Consider the following 16,240-nt stretch of genomic DNA (forward strand, 5'->3'; position numbering starts at 1 on the left):
GAACCATTAGCTTTGATTCCGAAATTAATTTTGCCAAACCGGAATAAATCCATGTGAAGTTCAAGGCCTTTTATTGCTGTAGTACCCATCGTGGCCACAGGGGGGAAACCCAACACTACTTATGAAGAACATTGAAACCCAGAGACAGAAACTTAAAAATCTTTATTAAAATATATCAAGCATTCTTCAAAAAATAAAATTAACTATCTGTGTCCAGCTTACACTGAGAAGAGCGTACTGCTTTCAGAAACAAAAATCAGCAGTATCCAAACCTGGATGGCCTCTAATGAGATATAAAAAAAAATAGTAAGTATTTCCCCACAGTTAAAACTTTAGAAGTAAAACGAGAAGAGAACAGATCGCCTTCATCCACAGCATGAAAATAATCTGGAGCTACTGACACACACTGTACACACCAGGAGTATTTGTCCATGTAAAGAGTGGTTTATGTTAATACTTTGGAAATATTGAATGTGTTACCAATCTGACTGTGAACAAAGACATTCAAGGATTCTCTGGTGTTGCCTCTCATCCGATTGGTGTTGAAAAGACCCAGAGGTTATAGGGAGAGAATCCAACACATGACAGACACAATGATTTGGATCTCAGTAGATCTGCTCCACTGATTTGTCTAAGGGTTGTTTATTTGTCTATGGATTTTATCCTGTTTCTTCTTCCATCCCATCCTTTTTTCTTTCTTTTTCGTTTTTGATGGAAACCTCTTTGATCTTTTGTCCCACATGTGTCCTTCTTAACCTGAGACACAGTCCAGTCGGTTACCATGCACCCAGTAACAGATCTGGGCGAACTTCAGAGGGGTGATCCGTACAGCCACATTGTAATCTCGGTTCTCCCCGTCTATTTCCAGCCACTGGTGTCCAGAGAAAATGCCGATGACTTTCCTTTCCCATCGCCCTAAATCATTATCCCACACTCTTCCGTATACTCCAGAGCCGCTGGCTCCGGGTCGGGCATCACAGTGCTGGTAGATCAAGTTGCTGGACTCTCCTTCCACAGGACAAAACCTGTACACCAGCTCCCCTGACCTGTCACTGTCAAAACCAGAGAAGTGGATGCGTTTCCCCGCCAAGTCGTCAGAGGAGGGAGCCACAGAGAGGTGCATGAAAGGCCGTTTGTGAGGCCAACGCAGCTCAAGTAGGGCATAATCAAAATCCATGCTGATCTCCTGAGGGCCATGGATCCAGCCCTTTGGCACACGAGTACGTTTCACCCTCGCCCAGCGCACCAGAGGCTTCTTGGCAGACGTCAAGCCAGCTTTGGTGACATTGATGGATGGAGGAATTAAAAAGCCCACCCTGAGTTTCCGTGCTCCCTTGACGTAATCTCTCCCATCATGCACACAATGGGCAGCAGTGAGAACATGCCGCTGAGACACAAGAACACCGGTGCAGCCGGTGGAGATCCGCACAGCTGTGGAGAAAGGATAATCCAACAGGAAGTTGTCTCCTTGGATGTTGAAGCGTCCGTCGGCTCCGTAGATCTGCCGCCTCACGCGCCTTTGCTTCCTCATTGGTCCTCTCCTCCGTAGCGGGTGATCCATATGCTCTTCAAACTCCTCATCGTCTTCCACATCTACAGTAGTGAAAGTACGCGAGCCGTCGGCGTACAGCGTCTCAAAAGCCAGTTCGTCTTCGAGATGCTCCCTCTGTGTCTCCTGGTCTCTGTAGAAGCAGCTGGAGTTACAGTGAGTGGTGAAGTCCAGCTGAGCGTGAGCACTGAAGCGGGAGCGGATGAGAGGCATCGGCGCATGGGGGATCAGCGTGGGGATGTGGACCGATGAGCGGTGAGGAGGATGCAGGAACGACAGGGTGAGAGGGAGGAAGAGCTGCAGGAACAGTAGCAGGTAAAACAGGAAGGAGGTGTCGCGTGGCGTCATCGTGGTGATGGAATCCGCTGCAAAGACAGAGAATAATCACACACATGGGAAGGAGTGCTTATCCACCGGAGTTTGTGTGAACTCTGACACTTTTCAGTAAACAACTGTGGAAAACACAAAGAGTATTACAGACTATTTTGACATAAATATGGATCTGGACTTCTTTATGAGGTCAGCTTGCAAAATCTAGCAGCGCAACACAGGCCAGAGATTTACATGGTGAGGTGAGGCAACAATGACTCAGTTGTTCCTTTAATATAGATTACCAGGAAAATAGGATTTCAGCAGGAAGGAAGCAAATAAGCATCAGTTTGGTACAAAAGGAAGTTGCCACACATGCCTGAGTGATCAGAGCTCTAAAGCAACAGAAATGCAGAGTTATCCAAAGCTGTTTAAATCAATCCACGGGACTTTAAGAAAGTTTCTTGAGGACATTTCACCTCTCATCAAGAGAACCACGAGAACTGAAGAAGCCTCTTGGATGAGAGGTGAAACCTATTCGAGAAACTTTCTTAAAGTCCAGTGGATTGATTTAAACAGCTTTGGATAACCATGACCTGGATAACTGAGAACCTACACAGACATCAGAAATGCAGAGTGTGATTACCTGACAATTGGTTTCAATAACTATTGCTTTTAGCATAAAAAGTCTGCAGAGGACCAACAATAAAAGATTACAACAAAGACACCAATCAAATACGACTTGAGAAGCAAGACGGTGTTCATCACTGCACAATAACTACTTTGTGGGGGGCGTTGGGGCTTTCAGGGGAGATTAGCAGGTACTGGGAGATACTCGATCCCCTTCAAAGACTGTGGATCCTGAGGCATTCATGGTGCGAAGAGAGCAGGTGTTTAAAAAGTAAAAAGGAACAAGTCGGGGCATGGTGGTAAAGCAGAGCATTATTCCTGGAGGAGGCCAGGGTGGGGCTTCTTCACACACCTATGCACCGTCCCATAGGAAACCACAAAGCAGGCAGATTTATGAAAAGGAGCCCCTGTAAGCAGAGAAAGTACATTTTTCCTTCCATGCTGACGTGTCGATTGTCAGAAGGTATTAAGTGTTAAATTGGCGAGTGAGGAAGCGGTCGAACAAGCTGTGGTGGATCTGATGCAGTCTGAATAAAGTCATGGGTTAACAACGTTCTCAGAGCCCGTGTCAAATGTGGAACACGTCGTTTGAGTCTGAACACAGTTTTCCACAAAAAAAACACAGAACTTCCCAAATATTTAGAGGCTCATTCTTCTGAAAACCACAGGGAAATAATTCAGGAAAAATGCCTGTGCAAAAGTTATAACACATGACTGGAGGGAAGATGTTGGAAGATCAATCCTCTTTACATAGCTGGATGACTTACGGTGCATCTTTAAAGATGAAAAAAATAATGGAAATATTCCCGCAGTTCATGTATTGCAGCAAAAAGTAAAAATACAAAACTTTTAACATTTCAATATGCAAGTAACACAGGCAGGAATTTGGTTTGAAGCCTGTAAAAAGATTCAGGGATCAACATTTAAAAGTAAGATTACCTTGTCTGACAGTGAAATGAAGTTCATCCCCTTCTAAGAAATGTGCTACAACAAAAAATACTGGGAAGTTTACCTGAGAATCAATAAATAATATTGAAACAGAGCAACACCTGAAATCTCATACTGACATCAAATCTGTGAGCCAGTGTTTTACCCTAACATGAAACAGTTCATGGATGTTAAGCCTTCATCACTGAAAAATCCAGTGAACACAACAGTGGTTGTCAGATTCCTACCATCACAGTCAAACTACTAACTTTAATCTTTACCTCTTTATTAGAAATCCGTGTCCTTCCCGTTGGATGAGTCGTTCAGGATCATTTTCCAGGTGGTCTGTGATGAAGAAGCAGCGTGTTTAACATGGAGTCGAGCTGAGGCGACAGATGCTGAGCCTCTGGTGTCAGGAGCGTCTCCTCCAACCTGCCCCGCTCACACACACAGCCTCAAATAAAAGCCTCTTGTCTGACAAGACGTGTTTACCCTGTGCGCGTCCAGCCTCACGGTCCTAGCGCCCCCTGTGCGCCGGCGCGTCCGCTGGGAGGGGGGCGGGCAGCTTATTAATAATTAAAGATGGGCTTCATAATTTTAAACATGCGACATTCTAGAGTTAAAAATTTAGCACGCCCCAATCCATAATGTTGAAAACTATCATCATAGTTATTTAAAAAAAAAAAACAACAACATTTTTTTTACTGGTAGTCGTGTTTAAAATGTTGATCATTTTATTTGGTTTTTTTTTAGTTTAGCATTATAACTTGATCCAAACATTATTTGGAGAAAATAAAGATTTGCTTCCAGGGTGCAGGTGAGAATCTTGGATAGTCATGTTGATGATGAAGACGAGGGGTCCAAACACACACCCTTTGGGCATGCCATTACCAAAATAACCAGGGGTTCATCTTCTGCGAAATTGAATCTATGAAATAATCTAACGATCACTTGTGTAAATGTGGAGGCATTTCACTGAGTATGTTTTGTTTTAATATTTTAAGCAGTGGAACACCCACAACCATGGTTAAATTTATGAGGAACGTGAATGTACAGATTTCACACAACATCTCATTTCCATCCACAAAACACACAAATTTTTCCTTGCTAGCAAAGTTATAAATAGTTTTTAGTAGGTTTATACTAATTAGTGGGTTTAGGTAGGAGACAACACCTTCTGGCACTACAGCTACAATTATTACATATCAGTCCGACAAATATTTGTTTTTCTTGTGCCACTCCCAAGTTACTACAAAAACTGGAGCAGCAGCAGAAACTCAGATTCAGACTAATAGAACCAAAGGTGTTAGCAGGTCTAAAACAAATCATCAAACGTTTTATTTGGATTAAACGATTAAGATTCTAAATCAATTTTTAACATTGGAATCAGTCAGCATTTTCATTCAGTAAAGAGAATACTTTTCAATGACTGTGTGTGCTGATAGAGTGGATTAAAACATTCTTTTTCTTACTTTTTCTGAACATTAACCAAACATTTTAGTCAAGCTTCATTTTTCGTTTCATTGAAGTCTGAATGAAAAGAGCTGCTTTTCTAGACAATAATAATAATGATATTATTTATGATGTTAAACATGTTTTCAACATTATACTGTCATATTGTTCAGATTAGGATTTAAACAACAACAGAATTTTCAGTCTAGTGCTGTTATGAAAAACATTTAACATCTGGTGCGATGAATCAAATCATCTATCATATCATGACAGTTACAGATCTTAAGGTTTTATATTTATCATTGAGCACATGCATTATTAGCCTACAGCTATATCCAAGTAAGTAACATGTTGTTTCTTCCATTGCTGCATCATGTGTACCACTAGCCGTTATAGGTGGAGGTGGAATATCTTTTAATTCCTGAGAGATTGTAACGAGCAGACTTTTCATCATCTGCTGCTCGACCTTGATCTCCACCAAGTTTTTCATTCCTCATTCGGGGTCTGTATAAACCTGTGGAATTTTGGGAAGAGCTCAGCCGATACTCCCAAAGGTTCTTTTTTTTTTTTTTTTTGAAGTTCCAAGGGTGCCGAAAACAGAGCTCTTAGTCACAGCGACAGCGCTTTCAGGAATGCTGAGGAATCTCCCAACAAGGACACAAGTCAGGCTGTCAGCACAATGTGGCTCCTGTTGTCCTGGGAGCAAACGTCACCCCAGAGCCAACCTGCTGCTCTCCCCGCTAATGAAAGACTTCAGCTCCTGCACTGAGATTGTGTGGTGTTGACAGGTTAAGTATAAAGTGTATTCCTCCCAGGTAATCAGAGGTAAATCATTGTGGATAGAAGGTAAAGTAACAGACAAAAGGCTGAACAGGTATAAAGGTGTTAAGAGTGAAGAACTGTTTTTCTGTGGCTCCAGCTGTTTTCATCCTCTTCACTTTTCCTCACAGAAAGTTTAAGAAGTCTGCCAGTATTACAGGACAAATTCTACAGGTACCGAAGAAACACGCCACTTGGGAAATGAGAAGATTAACACCACTCTCATGTCAAAGCCATTAGCCAGTTAGTTTACAAAAAAGACCACAAAGAGAAAGACCGACTGTGTTCAAAGGTAAGAAGTTCATTTACAAGCAAGGTGTAAAAAGATGAGCTACAGGTTTAAACTATCAACACAAATATTGATTGTGGTTTGAGTCCAAATTAAACCAAACAGATGAACAATATCGTGAATGTTGAGTGTCAGGTGTGAGGACTAGTTGTTTCCATCTGTTTCCAGTCTGCATGCGAAGTAAAAATAAATATCTGCCAGCTAAAACTTCATATTTAGTAAAAAAAATTAATTAAAAAAAAAAAGAGTAGAAAAGAAATATACAGAATGAACAAGTTATTGGTGTTAGTTAAAACATTAAGTCATTCATCTGGTAGTTTTTTTCCATGAAAAATATTGTCGCATCTAGAAAATGTTTTTAAAAAGGTCTACCTTTTGCCTCCAGTACCTGTATTTTGCAAAACTGTATAAAAATGTCTTATCTATGATTAAAAAAAACGTTCCTTCACAATTTCCCCACTTTGTCAAAGAATTAATGTAAATTAATTTTACTTTGCAAGAAGTAAAATTCATATTACAGAAGAAACCTGCACCATATATGGATAAATCCACCCTAAAAAATTAAAAGCAGCTGTTAGTTTCTTTTTCATTTCACAACCATTGGTAATATTTTTCAGGCTTTACAGGATCTCTCTTGTCAAGGATCAAAGAAGCTGTGACCTTCAAAACAAGATTCCATAATTCTTTGGGAGCCAGACAGGTGAAATTAAAGTACAAATTTCAAGTTCATCACAGGTACAAAATTTGTGGACTCTAAATTCACCTGAATCTTATCGTCTGTCTTATAGATGGGATATGTGGAAGGTCACATAACTGAATGCCAGGAGGACTTTGTTTGGTGCTCAGATATGACTACAGCTGATGCCTTAACAAGGATAAATAACTTCACGCATAAAAATTATAATGTGCACTTCCGAGAGGTATATTCATTTAATAATGATAAGACAAACATCCTAGTTTCTCCACCAAAACACCAGAGCAAACAGTAGCTATCTACAACATTGTCTCTGGTGCTCATCAACATAAGCACTGGAAAGCAAGGATGAGAAAAACTAAATTAAAAAAAACATCTTCAGCATTAAGAAACGAGTGAGTCATGTGTTTCCTCACTTTTATTTCTTTGACGTGGGGATTCTGAAAGTGGGTGACCCCCCACACGGTAACCCCCTCCGACCCAAACGCACTCACATGTTCCAAAGTGATTCAGTGGAGAACATAAAAAAGAAATCCTCTCACCCCACTTTTGACCCTCCCAGGAGAAATACCCTTCATGTGCACTTGTTAGGGAAGTCTGTCACCACATGACACGTCAAAGAGGAAAACAATTAAATGAACAGGTTATGTGTCACTTGTGTTTGACTTTCTTCTGAATTACTAAGTGTTCATGCAGGGTTCCCTAATTTATGTTGTCACTGGATTCCAGAGGAGTGAGTTCACGCTGTGTGTGTGCGCAGGCATACCTTCAATTTCCATGGAAATGCTGCTCCGGTGCTGAGCACAAGTCATAACCTGCAATACTTCCATATCATACTGTATAGCCCTTATAAATATTTCCTCATGCGCAAACTAGACTGATACGACACGTTTTTATAAGATAGTGAAACATGTGGCCCCTCTCCTTCTGCAAATGTCAGCGTGGTCGGACGGGTGGTTGGGATTTATGTGACTGTTCAGCGGACATGCTGTGAGGGCCCCACAACAGTTTCTGTAAGCAAATGGGATTTATTAACTGGATCACAGGGTGCTCCGTGGACGCTTTAATCTGATAATAGGGTTTAGATCCAAACAAACTATCTGAACCTTAAACCAGTGCAGGGAAGTTTTTATACCTGTTCTGAAGCTTTTGAACCAGGCTTACTTACATGGTAAGTTTCTTGTGTTGTGTTGTGTTGTGCTCATCTATTTACAGGAGAATAACATTTACGTGAACTGAAAACTTCTGAAACAATATTTCAGAAAGTAAAATTCAATCCAGTGTTATGGTTTCAGTCTAGAGAAACGCAACATAAATGAAGACTGTTTCTTGTACTGCAGAGACTAACCCTAACCTCTAACCCTAACCCTAACCCCTAACCTCTAACCCTAACCCTAACCCCTAACCCTAACCCTAACCCTAAACCCTTACCCCTAACCCCTAACCCTAAACCCTAAGCCCAATCCCAACCCTAACTACTCATTTATTGCATCATTACTATTGTCAGCAGACATGTTTTACATATATGCGCTAAAGACTCAATCTACCTGTATTACAACAGAGGACAATTTACAGATGATCTTGGCAAACCTGGAAGGGAGTAAACAAAGTGGGAGAACTATGAATGGCTTTGTAGAAGGAAAGCAAACTTAAGTACGTCCAATCCTTGTCGATCCGAGCAAATAAAGTCACTCTTAAATTGAGAGAAGAATTACAAATAAGAACCCCCAGGTTGGCATCTTAAACAAGGCGACATGCCCTTTTAGTTATTTAAGTGATGATTACTGAGAAAAAGAGAAAGGCCTTTGGGATGTCATCATTGACTGTATCGGTGATAGGTTGAGAAAACCTGTCAGATCTGATCCAGAATACATGAAGCTACACAGATGTCTGACTTTACTCTGAGACCCACCTTCTCTGGGCCACAGAAACCTGAGAGGGGTTCCTCATTGTTTTATGTTCCTTTTACATAAACATATTCATCCTTGGCCACTCCATTTTTATTTAAACCATCTTCGTCCGTCTGACCTCTCTCTTCAGGTCAAAGCAGAGGAGACAAAAATAATTTGTTGCAGCACTTCACAAAACACTTTAAAACACCATTTTATCTTCTTCACCAGGCAAAACTCTCATCTTCTTGTGGAGTTGATCCCCCTCCAGCCATCGGTCCCTGGTTCTCCTTTAGGGCCTTGAGGGTACGTGTTCAGGCCGACTTCCAATCAGCATGATGTCATGTCAGCTTGGCAACAAGAGCTGTAAAAGGAAAGGGGTGAAAAAAGCAAACAGACAGTTAGCAAAAACAGAACTGAGGAATGCAAACTGAATAAGATGAAATCCATCATGATGGAGGCGGGAGAGCGTGTCTCCTCATATCTGTAAGCTAGTCTGAAATCAATGGAAGACGTGCGAGGCAGTCTGTAGCTGAGACTGGAAGTCATCCCATACTGATAATGTGACTTCCCCAACCTCTAGTGACTAACTCTAAACATCTCTGGATAAATGTAAAGGAGGCATCTGTGATATGATGTGACAGCAGGAATATTAATCCAAATAGGCAAAATTATCAAGTCACTTCACAGATTGTCCTCAAACTGGTTAAATGTTGGTTCTCTGTAGAAGGCTGTTGGTCGCAGATGTTCTAAAAGAAAAATATTTGGATTTGCAAACATATTTTCCTGGTAAAGTGTTGAAGAAAAATATGTTACTCACTTGGGAATTTAACAAGAGCGGATAAATTTAAAGTTCTCTGTTCCTCGCGAAAAAAAAAAACTTCACACACAGCCTCCCACCATGATGAAAAGGTCGACGTCAACATTTTTGAGGGGAACTCAGGAATGATCCAAATGTGGGTTTAATATGCGAGTAATTTTAACTGATCCCACATGGGAGAAATCACGTTATGGATGCTAGAAATACTGTGAGATGTCAGTCGTTGGACGGGACCAGAAGAGTGTCTTTCATGTTTGATCACTACTGATAATCGAAGTGAAAGGGTCTGGAGTCACACCAGACAAACAGCTGTTCCACATCTTGGAAAACGTCAGTCAGATAACAGGCTTACGCAACGCAAACCCGTAGTTATCACAACTAAACCCTTTAAAAACATCAATGAATAAATACTACAAAAACAGAAAACCTGATGTGTCCTGTTGCGGTGGGCGGCGACTCCAAACCACTACAGATTGATCAAACTTCAATAATCTGTTTCCATGGAAACATGGAAACAAAGCACTCAGGTAATTTGAGTCGAAGAACAAATCTGGTGTAAAGGACTCTGTAAACAGACCCAAATATTTACAGCCTCAGCCTGGAGAACATTCCCACCAACACTCTCCTGTACGAGGTTCTCCGTCATGCACAGAGACGTCAGAGTAGACTCCAACCTCCCACCTCCATGTCGCTGACTGAAAGCCTAAGTATTGAATTATGATCGTTGGCATCCAGTCGGTTTGCACAGAGAAGTCTCAACCAGTGCAGTCACTTATTCTTGAATAGATTTGAGTTTGTGGAGCAGCGTTCCAAACAACAACCTCTCACATCATCCTAACTAATCAAATCAAAGTTTGAGGCAAGAAAGGATCTTTACATGTCTCCGAAGTTTGATTATCTTTGATGATATATATATGTGTGTGTGTGTGTGTGTGTGTATGTATATATACTGTACCTATCCATATATATCTATTGCAGCAATATTACAACGGCCACGTTGGCTGCCAAAGTAAAATCTGCAGCGTTTATGTTTTTATGTTTCCATGTTGTAAATATATGTCATATTAATGTGTTTGATACGTTTTTTCTTCTGTTGCGTAAAACGGCTGCTGGGTCGCAAAACAAATTTCTGCACCAGCTGACAAATAAAATTCATGTGCATGTTCATGTTCAACAGTACGAGGCTTCAAAAAATCTCTCAAAAAGATAGACGTTGTTTTTACAGCTGCATTAATGGACTTTTGTTCTGTATTAGCAAACAGTTGCTAGAGTAACCATCCAGCTGTTATGGAGCAATATTACTTATAGAAGAGATGCGTCTGACTGTTCAATAAATGCTGACATTTAATCCCATATCAACTCAACCACCTTCTGAGAAAATATCTGTCTCCACAGCATGTTAGCTTTTCTCCTAGCTATGTTAACCAGCTAGGGTTAACATAACAGGCATTTTCACAACATGTTTTGTGTGCAACAAAATACGAGCTACAAGGAGAGGAGAAAAGAAAAGAAAAGAGAAAAGAAGAGAAAAGACGTCACTGACAATCACTTTGGAACAGGGACGGTAAATTGTTAAAAAAGCACTGCTATTGGCATGTGTAAAACAGGCCGGAGGTCGATGATCGACTTGTCACAAAAGAATTGGTCATAAATAGTTTTCCTGATAATCATTTCTACGGTCACCTCCTGAGTAAACACCAATCAAAGACCTACGGAGCACCGGAACATTCAGAATGTTTTGGAATGTTATCACCTCAGCTCTCGTCTGCAGCGGCCAAAGCTCCCACACAGTTAGCAGTGAGGAAGGCTTGATAACGGCCATTGTGGTGTCTGTTAACTGAGCACTGGAATCCAGGCAGTGTGTGTGCATACAGAGGGGGTGGTGGTGTAGACATTTCCATCCTTAAACCCAAAAACACCAAGAAAAGCCCCACTGAAATGTCACAAGTGCTTGTCAGCAACAGTGAAGGTAGGAAACTGTATTTTAGACAACTGTGAGTTCATGTTCGATTTGTATTCGTCTGCTTCGCTCCACCTGCAAACCAGAGCCAACGATCTGCCAGGTCTGGTTGTGTTCTTATCTGCAGCTCCTCTCAGTTACATGCAAAAATCCATTGTGTGACACTGCTGCACCTTGAAACACAGCATCGCAGCGGTTTGCTCACAAAGTTGACGTTTGCTTGGCAAGAAACATCTTGCTTGAATGAAGAGAAACAGGGCCATCTCGCTCCAGGCGGACACTCCCTTCCTACAAACTAATTAAAGTTTGTACCAAGGGATAAATTATCAGAACACGTGTTCACATCTAACATATCTACAGGGCCACTGCATATCACACAGCAATACAGCCAGCATTCACTCCCAGAGGCTGACACAGGACCCCTGAAAGCCCTGGAGCTCATTTTCCTGAGAATAATACTCTATGCAGATCAACCACAAACTGGATTCCAGTCTGCCGTATCTCTGCTTAGAGCTCAGCTGCAGCTCATTGTGCATTAAAGTCATGGCCGCTAGGGATAAATTCAAAAGACATTACACATTGCAGAGATTAGCAGGCCCAAAAAGACATCAGGGCTATGACAAACATTCAAAGTGGCAGCTGTTTAATGAATCTAACTTATATAAAGGTTATCCGCAGTTAGATGAACAAAAAGCTCAGAAACGAAAGCGAGAAAGAGAGTCTTGAATGATTACGAGAGCTTTACAAATTTAGGTCTGTTCATAATAAACAAGTGAGTCCAAAAAACCCCATAAAAAGCCAAGGAAAACAAAAAACATGGAGATCCATTTGGAGGAGACGGAGAAAGAGACGTGCAAAAACCAAACAGCCAAAACACTTCATAAAAGTCTCAGTTGTGTGCACCTTTCCTATTTTTAATGATTCATAAAATATTGTAGAAGTAGTTATAGTGATTGTGCAACAGGACCCAAAAAAATCCAACCTGTTGCTATCACTTTGCACATCGATCCAACGGACGCTGTGCACCGTTCATTTTTCTATGAAGCATGCAAAAGGCGGTAAGAAGGGGGACAACAGTCGGCGATTGTACAAATAAAGAGGGTTCTCTCCCTGGTCAGCTCGTACACACAGCAGCTGTGGGTACGAGCTGACCAGTCTGATCTCAGTGCAGGAGAGGCTGGGCTGCAGCTGTGTGTTCTCACATCTCAACGCTCTCCATCAACCCATTACTGTTGTCCTTTGAGTTTTACAGCCACGTGCACCACAACCATGGGCCGATGTTGAACTCCAGCCAAACGCAGAGAACATTAAGCAGCGATGAAGCAGCAGTGAAGCACAGCAGACATCAACGCTCAAGCGGATCAGTTTATCCATCTTGTTGATGTTGAAAACATCCTGAAACCGTGCAGCTCCACACTGTCCTCCACAAAGAAACCAGAATCGTCCATTATCATGGAACTATGTGTCACTTTTTATGTTTATGTTGGGATTGTCTGTTTAAGGTAATCGGTTTACACATTACAATAAACAGATTATTCTTTGCCAAATTTGAATTTATGGGAGATGTAGTCTGGCAAATCTCAGTCATGAATCCTGAAATTATTTTCAAGTCTGTCATCATGTAAACTGCTGCAGCGAAAGAGAAAGAAACCATTTCTAAGCACCGATATGTCACTTAGATTAGTGTTCAGGTCTAAAACAGACCGGCCTGGGTAATAACATGGAATCATATGCATCCCTTAGTAGCTCAACAAGTTTACGTGATTGAAGATATCTAACCTCAAAGCGGTGGAAACGCCCCATCCTGCATTTTAGGTGTACGTTCTCCAGGAGCAGGACAAAGAAATGCTGGATGAGAGAGTCAATGAATTATATTAGATGCTCACAGCCCTGATTGCTCCACTGACGGAAGCTCATGTATTTGTTTGAACTGTATACTAAATGAAACCGCTGCCGATTTTAGCTCCACAATGTGCTCTTCATTGTTAGTTTAACATCTAGGCGATGCAGGAGGGATGTCTTCCTACTCAGACATGTCAGACTTGACTCAGAGGGTTTAATGATAAATTTAGAGGTAGCAGTTTTGTTGATGGACTTCCCTGAATTTATTATCTTCATCATTCTTTCACCTAAAAATTCCTGCCATAAAGATAATCTCGTATTCAAGAAGTTGAATAAATTACTGTTGCTGTTTATCGTCTGTTCTATTTTCCTTCCTGCATGCAGTCAAGCACTTCGCCTCTTCTAGGTCCGTGCAGACAGAGGGTGATGTTTAATTTACGAGCCTGTGCTTGTTGCCGAATGACTGTCAGCTTAAAGTGTGACGGTTCACCACAGAACCCAAAGGACTCCGGTCTGCTAGGAGTCCCAGACGCCTCCTCATAAATAATGTTGATGCATTTAGCATGAAATCACCTCATAAATATATTAATACATGTTCTCTAACTGTTGCACAATCGGTTTTCACTCTTGACAGCTACCAATGATCGTATCTGGTTTTACAGTCTTTATAATCTTTAACATCTTTCTGCTCCTCATTGACTGGATCGACCTCTACATGATGTCATCGTCACACACCTTCCCTCACCCGACCCCGTAGGTTTCACTGAGGTTTGTGTCAGGGGTCATCATCTGTTGGCACGGTCCCAGTCATAATGCAATGCTGCTGTCACAGACGTCATCACCTTCCAGATTCTCATCGGGGGGGGGGGGGGGGGGTGTGCAAGCATGACCAATCTTCATATGCTGACAATCATTGCAACCCTACCTTACACCCAAACACACACAGTGACTTTACAGTATATCTCTGTCTATGAGTGAGTGGTGTGTTTATGTATGCTCACAAATATTTGTTCATAACAGTCCTGTGTGGTTTCTTTGTTCCTTACTCTTAGCTGCTGTATATATTCCTGTTCATGTACATTAAGAGAAATGAAAAACATTGATTTTGTGTTCTGACTCAATTTTTGAAAAATTTTGAGCCGTTCAAGTAGTTTTTGCTTCTCTTTCATTGTTTTATATTTTGTTTTTGGTATTTTAAACTGAGTAGGAACTTTTCGTAACAATAAATATGTAGTGGGCTTTTTATTATTTCCAGTTATTTTATTAACAACAGGAATAGCACTTCACTCATAATGAAAGCATTTTAGTTGGTTGCAGCCTTCCTGGTGACTTCAGTGTCCTCAGATTACATTTAAAGCAGGGAAAACGGCAAACGCAGCACCGTCTGTACAGAACATGGTATGACCCATCTAAATGATCATTTTCTCTTCCTGTAAGAAAAAAGACAAACATTCGTGAACCTTCCTCCATTAAATTAGAGCCCGATCACCTCTATAACAATGGACACCATCTGACTTTTCATTTGCTGCCCTCAGCATTAGAGCAGCTGCTTCTGCCGCTGCAGGGAGGCAGAAGTCAAAGTGAGCAAATGTCAAAGTGCAGTCAGTCACATGTGGATTTTGGAATTGTGAGTATCATAAAGAGAATGCAGGAAATGTTTCCTCGTGTCAAGGATGTGGAGGATCGATTAGCATAATGAATAGTGTAGACATAAACAAGAAACAAACAATCTGAAGCCATTTGTTTATTTATAGTCGCTCAGACAACATGTCACGGACAGATGCAGCTTCCTGTCATGAGTCACAAAGACTCGGATTAGCAGGAAGTAAAATATAAAAGTGAGTACAGAGATGAGCTCAGAAATCTAGGACCCTATACTGTTTTGTCTGTTAAAATATGTTTTTTTTTCTTCGTTGTTCTCTTTCATCTCTTTGTTAGATGTACTCAGAAAGATGGATGACTTGATCCACCCTCGTTTCTTTATTCAATCTGGGTTCTCTTTGTGGTTTCTTTGGCTGTGGCAATGGGAAACTCCGAAATGTTCAACAATGTCATTCATGTTGAGAGTTGACATTCAGTGTGTGTTTCTCTGAGGGCTGAGCAGCGTGACCCGACACTCTCTTATTGAGTTTCAGTGTCCGATTCAAGTGGGTCAAGGCGCTGAGAGCTAGTCATGCTGTACCTGACTGTGTTTTTGTGATTCCTTCGTGCACCTAGAAATGTAAGGATTGCTACAGCTGCCTCAGCATGTGCAGCATATTTGCTGCGCCCCATATGGTAAACGGCGTGTGGGAGCGAGGCCAGGTATCTTAATCCCCATCACCCTCAGGATTCCCCACCAAGAGATCCCATTAGAGAGGATAAAAGCTGTAATGTAGTCCAAAGAGGTGCGGTGGATTTGTGGTGCGCTTCAACCCCTCAAGGCCAGCAATGACCTCCATCTGATCCCACACTTACTGGAATAACAGCTCTGGCTCCAGCAGGAAGTGTAAAAGAGCGCTGAACTGTAAAGAGATTTGATGTCTTGATGAACAATATACACACAGCAACAACCGCAGTAAAGCGTAGGAACCATACACTGCTGCAAATGATCAAAAGCATACAGTGGGGACGGCAGAGGAGTTTTCTCTTAGAAAATAAATGTGTGACTATGTGGAGCAATTTCTTAATATAATTTTATTTATTATTATAAAACAGTTTTGTAAAATAACAGTGGTATTTTAAAATGTGTTTTTAAGCAAAACAAAATGATTCTCGCATGTTAATACTGAGGAATTTGATGGGAGGAAGCGTGTCTTCATTCCTCTCAGACGTGCAGGGCACTGTATGGCCCTGGGTCAGACGCTGGTGTCACTGAGCAATAATCACACACAATGTGAACATGTGGAGCAATTCAATGACTGAATGCTGAGAAATTAATTCAGTTTAATGATGCCTGGAGAGAAAACAGAGAGAGTCAGAGCATGTAAATCAAAAAGTCAGAGATAAATTGATGTAAATTAGAACCTTCATCCTGAGTTGAAGCCAAATCTGTAAATACTGGTTGAATGAAACCACATA

General features: G+C 41.3%; 1 protein-coding gene across 1 annotated transcript; it reads right to left on the reverse strand.

Moving 5' to 3' along the window:
- Positions 1–147: 147 nt before the first annotated feature.
- prss23 (serine protease 23) lies at positions 148–3,863 on the reverse strand. The gene is made up of 2 exons (XM_068325887.1): positions 3,697–3,863; positions 148–1,914 (listed from the first exon to the last, which is right to left on the reverse strand). Exon 2 carries the CDS (start codon positions 1,895–1,897, stop codon positions 752–754), a length of 1,146 nt encoding a protein of 381 aa, XP_068181988.1. The 5' UTR covers positions 1,898–1,914; positions 3,697–3,863; the 3' UTR covers positions 148–751.
- Between the last annotated feature and the right edge of the window lie 12,377 nt (positions 3,864–16,240).

The sequence above is a fragment of the Antennarius striatus genome, chromosome 10, assembly GCF_040054535.1.
Source record: "Antennarius striatus isolate MH-2024 chromosome 10, ASM4005453v1, whole genome shotgun sequence".
Classification (NCBI taxonomy): Eukaryota; Metazoa; Chordata; class Actinopteri; order Lophiiformes; family Antennariidae; genus Antennarius; species Antennarius striatus.

Coding starts and splice junctions, on each gene's coding strand:
- prss23 (XM_068325887.1), bottom strand. CDS start 1,897: ATGACGCCACGCGACACCTCCTTCCTGTTTTACCTGCTACTGTTCCTG.